Source organism: Ursus arctos, unplaced genomic scaffold (genome assembly GCF_023065955.2).
Source record: "Ursus arctos isolate Adak ecotype North America unplaced genomic scaffold, UrsArc2.0 scaffold_32, whole genome shotgun sequence".
Classification (NCBI taxonomy): Eukaryota; Metazoa; Chordata; class Mammalia; order Carnivora; family Ursidae; genus Ursus; species Ursus arctos.
Window position 1 is genome coordinate 14,494,608 of NW_026623008.1, and position 9,158 is coordinate 14,503,765.

The 9,158-nt window shown below is 52.4% G+C and overlaps 1 protein-coding gene across 1 annotated transcript; it reads right to left on the reverse strand.

The window, feature by feature from the left end:
* Nucleotides 1-245: 245 nt before the first annotated feature.
* MUL1 (mitochondrial E3 ubiquitin protein ligase 1) lies at nucleotides 246-8,450 on the reverse strand. The gene is made up of 4 exons (XM_026517168.4): nucleotides 8,191-8,450; nucleotides 4,485-4,572; nucleotides 3,957-4,077; nucleotides 246-2,234 (listed from the first exon to the last, which is right to left on the reverse strand). Exons 1-4 carry the CDS (start codon nucleotides 8,308-8,310, stop codon nucleotides 1,505-1,507), a joined length of 1,059 nt encoding a protein of 352 aa, XP_026372953.1. The 5' UTR covers nucleotides 8,311-8,450; the 3' UTR covers nucleotides 246-1,504.
* Nucleotides 8,451-9,158: the final 708 nt, after the last annotated feature.

A 9,158-nucleotide genomic window follows, 5' to 3' on the forward strand; every position in this document is an offset into this window, starting at 1 on the left:
GCAGCACTTCTCAGTGAGGCCAGGGCCACCTACGGGCTGCTCTCCAGGACGCCCGCCCCCAGGCCTCCGCCTCACCAAGCCGCACACCCAGGCAGGAGCCCCACAGCACCTCCTTGCCAAGGAAGCCAACACACACAGAGGCTTCGAGGTCCCTACGCCATTCCACTGCGGTGAGATGCCATCCCATCTTGGGCAAGACTCAGCCAAACCACCGAACTTTCGCTGACAAAGCAACAGGGTAACACTTGGTTGTAATGTGTTTAATTTGTGCTGTCCACACTGGACGCTGCATAGAACGGGTGTCAGCCCCCCGAGAGCCCCCCCCCCACAGAGGAGGATAGGGGATGAATATTCAAAGCCAGGGAAGGGAGAGAAGAGCTGTGTACAAGACTTCTGACTAGTCGGAGGAGGTGAGAGGGGTTCCCCCACTTCTTTCCACAAACTCAAGGGGGGCAGGTGAGGGGGTAAACAGCAACCCAGGAAGGGGGGAGGTGATTCCACCCACAGGATAACTTCTCCATGTGAGGAGGCGGGACCCTGGAAAAGGCTCTGTGCGCAGGGTGCTGGCTGGCTTCTCTGCCTCGGTGACAGCCTGGGAGGCAGGCTGACACAGCCAGGAGGCTGGGGCAGCAGCGGCCTTATTGCTCCCCTGAGGCGGTGAGGACTTCCAGGCTGATCTCAGGCAGGGAAAGCCAGAGCCAGCGCTCAGCCCCCTCGGGCCTCAGGAACTCCCGATCAGGGCCGGCGGTATGCTCCAACGGCCCTCCCTTTACGTCACGGAGACACCAGGAGGGCCACAGCCAAGCTGCCATCTTCACCACTGGGGACAACAGGACAGTCCGACTGTCCCTTCAAGAGGCCACTCTTCAGCCTACTGACCAGAGCTCCCATCTTTCAGGTAGAAGGCGGACGGCAGGCTTCACTCTCTTTGTCCCGACATACGCGTGCACACGTTAAGAGGTAAGGAGGTGAGGGGAAAGGAACACAAAGTGACATGTCCAGCCTGGCCTTTGTCCTGGGGGTCTAAGCAAAAGGAAAAAAGACTGTGACAGTCTCGTCACCGGCGACTCTTCAGAGACGGCTCCGCGAGAGTCTGACTTCGCCTCCCTGCTGGCTGAGTTACTCAAGGTTCAAGTCCACAGGAACCAGCAATTCCCCAGAAAGGACCAGAAGAGCTGGATATCACCGCCTTGGGCCCTTAAGCGATGAGGTGTCGTCAGTCACACACACAGTCCGCCGGTTCCAGGAAGGAACGCCAGGCCACCACACCCACCCCAGGGGGGCTGTCTCAGCCAGCCGCAGAAGGGTCCCCTCTCACGGTGGCAAGGCAACATCCTAGTGTTGGAGGTGTGACACCGGGATGGCTCCCCCGGCCCCCTCCCTCGGTCACAGCTGGGATAACCGCTGCCCCCACCACTCTGCTCTCCTAAAGGCCTCGAGACGAAAATTCCTGAGAAGGGGAGGGGGGGGGTCCCCTCACCTCCCGCCTGGGGCTCTAGGATGGTTAGCTGTTGTACAAGGGAATCACCCGGGTGATCGCCTGTCTGCAGATGGGGCACCGCTTGGGCTCCGGCAAGGCGCGGTAGCACTCGGCGCAGGAACACACGTGCCCGCACTCCAGAAAGACGCAGGACTTGAAGCTGCTCAGACACACGACGCAGGCGCTCTTCAGACTCTCCCGCTCCTCGGGCTTGGCGCGGCTCAGCAGCTGGGCCTCGTGCTCCCGGAACTCGTTCTCCATCTGCTGGAGGCGCCGCCTCTCCTGCCGCTGCAGGTAGTGCCTCCGGAGAAGGAAGAAGAGCGCCGCACAGGTGGCGAAGCCGAAGACCAGCGTCAGGACCTTCCAGAGCCTGACGCTGGAGTCCTGGCGCTGCAGCAGGCTCTCGAAGTCCTGGCTGCTGAGGTAGTACTGCATGCCCTGCTTGGGCGGCTGCAGACGCACGGAGTTGTTGTCCAGCACCAGCTCGCCCACCCCCGTGAGCGTGGCCCCCACCTTCAGCATCTCCTCGGTCTCCTGGATGCCTTTGGGCCGCTCGCCGCTGATGTAGTGGCCGATGACGTCGGTGAAGGACTGGATGGACGGGTGGAACTTCTCGTACACGGTCTCCAGGCCCAGATCCTGGGAGTCCAGCGGCTTCAGCACGCGCACGGCCACCGCCACGCCGTCCTCGTGGGGTACCAGGTCGAAGGGCACGGTGTTGGTCCTCTGGTGAATGATCTTTGAGTAGTCGTTCCTGAAACAATGGGAGAACCCGAGATAAGAGAGAGGACGGCAAACACCTCATGCCCAGGCAGAGAGGGGGTGGCCCAAATGCCAGGACAGGATAAAGTCCGAACTAACTGGAAGAAAGTGCACAGAGCACTATTACCCTAGGGCCTCACGAGAGGCAAGCTCCGTGTCTGAGGCTCTCAGGCCGCATCAGTGGGCCCCGAGCACTGTCCTAGCTCACCGCCACCATTACCTCTCTTCGCCACTTTCAAATAAATATCCAATTCCTTAAAAAAGTACAACAGAACTCCTGTATGATCTGGCAATCCCACTTCTCGGGGTATACATCCCAAAGAACTGAAATCAGGGTCTCAAAGAGATCTCTGCGCTCCTGTGTTCACTGTAGCGTTATTCACAAGAACCAAGACATGGAAACAACCCAGATGCCCATCAGCAGATGAGTGGAGAAAATGTGATACGCACACAGTGGGACATCACTCAGCCATAAAAAGGAGGGAAATTCCGCCATATGTGACAGTGACATCCGGGATGAGCCTGGGGGACGTTATGCTAAGAGAACTAAGCCACTGTACAGAAAGACAAATACTTACATAAGGGACCTAAAATAGTCACCCTCAGGGGCGCCTGGGTGGCTCAGTTGGTTAAGCATCCAACTCTCGATTTTGGCTCAGGTCATGATCTCAGGGTCGTGAGATCAAGCCCCACGTCGTGCTCTGTGCTGAGCGTGGAGCCTGCTTAAGATTCTCTCTCTCGGGGCGCCTGGGTGGCACAGCGGTTAAGCGTCTGCCTTCGGCTCAGGGCGTGATCCCAGCGTTCTGGGATCGAGCCCCACATCAGGCTCCTCCGCTATGAGCCTGCTTCTTCCTCTCCCACTCCCCCTGCTTGTGTTCCCTCTCTCGCTGGCTGTCTCTATCTCTGTCAAATAAATTTTAAAAAAATCTTTAAAAAAAAAAAAGATTCTCTCCCTCTGCCTCTGCCCCTCCCCCTGCTCACATGCACACGCACACATTTTCTCCTTTTCTCTCTCTCTCAAAAAAATAAAAATGAAATGAAATGAAACGAAACGAAATGGAACAAAACAAAACAAAACAAAATAAAATAGTCGTACTCATGGAAACAGAGAGCAGAATGGTGGTTGCCAGGGGCTGGGGGAGAAGAAACTGGGAGGTGCTGTTCAGTGGGTATAAAGTGGCAATTACCCAAGATGAACACATTCTAGAGATGTGCCGTACAACTTTGTGCCTCTAGCTAACAGTACCGTATGCTACATTACTGTTAAAAAGGGTAGATCTCATGGGACGCCTGGGTGGCTCAGTCAGTTAAGTGTCTGCCTTCGGCTCAGGTCATGATCCTGGGGTCCTGGGAAGGAGTCCCACATCGGGCTCCCTGCTCAATGGGGAGTCTGCTTCTCCCTCTCCCTCTGCCCTTCCTCACCCCCCACCCCCGGCTCATGCTCTCTCTCTCAAATAAATAAAATCTAAAAAAAAAAAAAAAAAAGTTGATCTCATGTTAAGCATTCTAACCACAATAAAAAATACAAAATAACAAAGCAAAAACCCACTAGGAGTAGCTGGAAAAACCGTTCTCCCACAAGAATATCGTCGGCATGAAGAAACCGGTCTAGGCCTTGTCTCAGGGGAACCGGGAGATGTGGAAAGAGTACCCAGGCCAGCAGCATTCGAGCCGCCCGACGGGGAGGCTTGGCCAGAGGAGACAGGACACGTACCAAAGGTGGGTGGTCCGATTCCACACCATCTTGTGCTCCTGCAGCGTCAGCCGCTGAATCACGCCCTTGCAATTCTCCACGAACTGGCTGTTAAGCGTTTCTTTAACGGACCGAACAGCCCCTACATGGAAACAAATGATGTTACTTCTGAAGAATTGTTCTGCCCTTTCCTTTCAAGGTGGCTTAAATGTTGTTCTGAGTTTGAGTCCAATTCATCAAAATGATGAAAATGACATCCCACCAAGCTACGTCTTGCGGGTACCCTGCTAAGCGCTTGACGAGGGTCCGTCATCTCAGCTTTCCAACCACCTGGAAAGGTTGGGATTCTCGTTCAGATGGGGCAAGGGGAGGTTCAGAACGGTTGGGTAATTGCTCCGGGATCACACAGCAATCACCCGGGTCTTTCTGACCCTAAGGTCCAAGCTCTGGACCACCGCCCCATACAAAAGGCCCTTAATATCAGCCACGAAGATTTTTATCAAACTTCGAGAAGACGAAGTTTTTAATTTTGCCAATACATAAACATACCTTCAATAACAGCATAAGGCACACATTTTCCTGGAGCTTCTGAGAGAATGTTCTTTAAGTCTTCACCCAAGTGGATTCTTTTAGCTCCCTAAACGCAAACAACACATTCAACGGGCTGCCGAGTACTGCGTGTTCCACCACACTTCCAGCCCCAACAAGAAAAAGACCATTTACTGTTTCCACGTTTGAGAGAATGAGAAGATCAGGCAGGAAGGAGATGATGGAGAATCGCGTTCCCAAGCTGTGCCCCGGCAGTGTCACCACATAACCAGGCATCTGCCACCCTTCGAATGGGGGTGCCAGCGACATTCTTTCCCCAGTTAACGGAAACACACCCTCCTCTTCGTCTTAACTTTTTTTAGTGAAAATATGAAAGGTACTTCTCCGTTTTCATGCCACAGACTGAACATAATTTAATCTCTTCTTGACGACACAGAAGCACGCATCTAGAGGGCTTATGTGGAAAGCACCGAAGCCAGTGCCTAGGATGTGGCAGGGGCTCAGGCAGTGGTGGGTGCTGCTCTCAGCATGCCCCTGTCAATAAACGCTCTGCATTACACGTGACAGTACAGGGCTGCCTTCGCCTTATGGGGCTGGTGCTATTCTCCTACTCTCCAGATCGTCCTGCCACCCTCTGACAAGCAGGAGAGCGTGGTGACTGCTGCGGCCACCCCCCTCCGATTCGGTTTCCAACCTGCTGTGCATGGGGACCAGGCCAAGGACCAGTTCCTGAGTGTTTATGTGCCAGGCACTGTGCTGGGCACTGGGGATTCAGGGATGAATCAAGGACACGTCCCGCTCTCAGGGTTTGCCATCAACAAATCTGAAGGCCGCCAGATAAGTAAGCCCTCGAGGGGTGAGGACGGACTGGGTACTCTAAGGTCTCTGAGGTCACTCGAAGCTGAAGCTAGCACTGTACAGTAAATGACAGGAGCCAGGTCAATCCAAACTTATGAACCGCCTACGCTGTGAGGATAGTACAAATAGCAGCCCAGCAACTAACACTTAGTCTATCGACTCCTTTGTTCTGTCTTCCTCCCCTGGACTACTAAACTCCAGGACACCTCGGACCTCGCTTGTCTTGTTCACTGCTGTCCCCCTGGTGCCGAGAACGTTGCCTGACCCACAGCAGGCACTCAGTACATATTTGATGAATAGGTTAGTGAATGAACAACACTTAGACTACAATTGGTCCTTGAACAATGCAGGGATGAGGGGCGCCGACCCGCCACACAGTCAAAAATCTGCATAACTCTGGCTCCCCCAAAACTTAACTACTCATAGCCTGCTATTGACCAGAAGCCTTACTGATAACATAAGCAGTCAACGAACACATATTTAGTAGGTTATATGTGTTATATGCTGTATTCCTATACCAAAGCAAGCTAGAGAAAAGACAAGACTTTTTAAAAACCATGAGAAAATACACTCACAGTACTGTACTCATTGAAAAAAGAAATCTGCGTGCAAGTGGACCCACACAGCTCAAACCTATGATGTTCAAAGGTCAAGTGTATATACCAGGCACTATGCTAAACACTTTAAATGGATGAATTCATGTAATGCTCCTACCGTCCCTATACAGAAGACATTATTATCCCCAATTACAGATAAGGAAACTGAGGCTCAGAGAGGTGAAGGGCTTTGCTCCATGTCACACAGCTGGTATCCACCACAGGATGGCCAGTTAGAATTTGTTTTAAGGGGAGAGGGAATATGGTCAGAAAGACCTGGGGTGGAATCAAGCTTCAGCGCATCTATCATGACTATCATCTATCATGAGCGACTTAATTTACAAGTCTCAGTTTCCAAAGCTGTAGAAAATGGAGAGAAAAGTGTCACTGGATTTTTATGTGTATTAAATGATGGGAGGGCACCTGGGTGGCTCAGATGGTTAAGCGTCTGCCTTCAGCTCAGGTCATGATCCCAGGGTCCTGGGATGGAGCCCCACGTTGGGCTCCCTGCTCAGTGGGGAGCCTGCTTCTCCCTCTCCCCACTGCTCGTGCTCTCTCTCTCAAATAAATAAAATCATAAAAAATAAATGACGCATACGGTGTGAAGGAATCTAGCCCAGGGGCTGGCACATACGAAGCAAGAAATAAATATGCATTCCCATCACTCTGAGAGCTACACAAGGATAAGACTCAAACCTACTCTGCAAGTTTTGTAATCTGATCAAGAAAATAGAATCTAAAATATTAGGAATTCCAACTCTTTCCAGGAAAGAGCTATTTCATCCTCATTTGGGAACTAACTGGCAAAACTTTTAAGGTCAGCCAAAAATGGATCCTGGAGAGCTCACTGCTTCAAAGGTCCCACATTCTGCCAGCCTGATGCCAACCTGAATTCAAACTTTTAGAGTCAGAAAGTGGATTATCTGTTACACCTCTAGCCAATGACTTCAACGGTAACTTGCTTATTTAGAATCAGACAAACAATTGGGCAGCTGGAATCGCACTAGGTCGCCATTTGCACCACAAATCCAACTGCTTGGTGACCTGGTTCATTCCAGATGGAGTCCCAAACTCCCCTCTGTGGCAGGGATTTCACACACTGGTTTCTAAGCCCTTACTGAAAACAGTATGACAAGGAACTAAATCAGGTTTAGGAATCCTTCTTCAAACAAATGTCAAGTGAAGCCCTAACTGTGGTATTGTGACATTTCAGCCAAAAGGAATCCACAGACATCTACTGGGCATCTACCACTTGTCAAGCACTGAGGTAGAACCTAGAAGGGGACCGAAAAAAAAAAAAAAAAGGATATATAAAACCCTGCCTCTGACCTAAAGAGCTCCATCTCTCGTAGGCCAGTCAGACATTCACACTAAAGCAATGTGGTCAATCAGAAAAAAAAGAAAAAAAAATTCTACGCTTGGAATTAAAAGACCTAAGCTCAAGTTCCAACCAGAGGAGCTGTTAAGACCTTTGCTCTGAGTCTCAATTTCCCCATTTGCAATCTGGAGAGGACTGTCATTTTCCCTACCTCAAAAAATTGTGAAGAAAAAAAATAACAAGATGAGAATGTGCTAAGCTGTAAGGGCAGCCCAGGAAAGAAAGCGTTATTTTTAAAATAACTAAAATATTAAAAAGGAAGAGTCTGTATAAGCAAGGAACTGAGTGGGCAAAGTCTAGGGCTCCTGCGCTGGCTGCTCCCTCCATCTGAACTGTTCTTCCCCTAGACACCTGCACGGTCTCCCTCACGTCCTCCTGGGCTCTGTTAAATGTCACCTGATTTAAAATAGCAAACCTCCCTTTCTCCAGCACTGCATTTCCTCTCTTCCGCGCATGATTCTGTAGTATTTTTCTCCCCATCTGTCGTACCATCTGATGTACTTGTTTACTGTCTGGCTGGCTGTACCAGAATGGAATCTCCATGAGGGCAGGGACTGTGGTCTCTTCTACCCAGGCCACAGCCCCAGCACCTGGAGCAGAGCAGACGGCCCGTAAGTATTTGTCGAATCAAGTAATGAAGTCGAGATTCTGAGTAATGAGAGCGGCTGAGGAAAAGTGGGGCCGTGCAGCGGTTATCACGAGACCCGAATTCTGATCCCAGCTCCTCCCGTGACTGGCGGGGCGACACCTCTCTAGGGCCGGTTTCCTCTTTGGGGCAGTTTCGGACGCTGGAGAGGCCCGAGGCGAACGGCGGGCTCACCATTACCGGGGGCAGGGGTGAGCCGACTGAGGCCAGGCTGGCTCCAGCACTGACCTTGAGCTCTTGGGCGACCTGGGCCTTCTGCCGGTACACGGAGTACAGGACGGCGGTGACGACAGAGCTGGTGCCCAGGAGGATGAACTGGCCCAGCGACGGCCGCCCTCCGCTCTCCATGGCTGCGCGGAACCCTGAGCGCCGGCGGCGACGCCGAGGTCAGGCCGCGCGCCCCCCGCCCTCCGCCCGGGATCGCGCCCCCACACGGCCCTTCCGGAGGCCAGCTCCAGATCGCCCGGCGGTTTCGTGCCGCGCCGGGGCCGGAAGTGGGCGGGGCCGAGAGGACCGGAAGACGGCGTTGCCGGGGTGATCGCCCGGCTGCGGCGGCCTTCACAGGGGCGGGGCGGGGCCTCCCTCCCCGAGGGGAGGGGCGAGGTGGGGGGGGGAGTCAGAGCTCGCTTGTCGCTCGTGACCTTTTGCCCTTGGACACGCGGCGCACCCGCGGTGATGGACGTGCTCGCGTCGTCCTGGTTTCGATCCCTCTGGTTTCCTGGGGATATCGGGTTGTTCGATGGGTTCTTGATGGCTCCAGTCAATAGACTGAGAGGAAAGAAGAGAACTAGTGTGTAGCAAGCACTTGGGAGTATTGCACATTTAAGCTCAGGGCAAACCTTGAGCCTTGGATTTTATTCTTCCCCTTTCCAGATGCGAAAACTGAGGCAGAGATGGTTAGGGGATGTGCTCAGAGTCACACTGCTGATGAGTGCTAGAGAGGAATTTATCGGGTTCCAGAGCCCTTACTGCCAAGAAGGCAGATTTTATCACCCAAGTAGTCCCTTAATCTGTCATCACCACATATAACAACCTATTGTTTGTTAACTAGTAACTACAGCTACTATGAGTGCCTATTATGTATCGGGTATTGTGACAAAAGGTTTCCACACATCCTATTTAATCCTCACAACACTGCTATGGAGCAGGTTTCAGACTGTCTTCTACCCTCTTTAGTAATCTCCTTAGTAAAATAA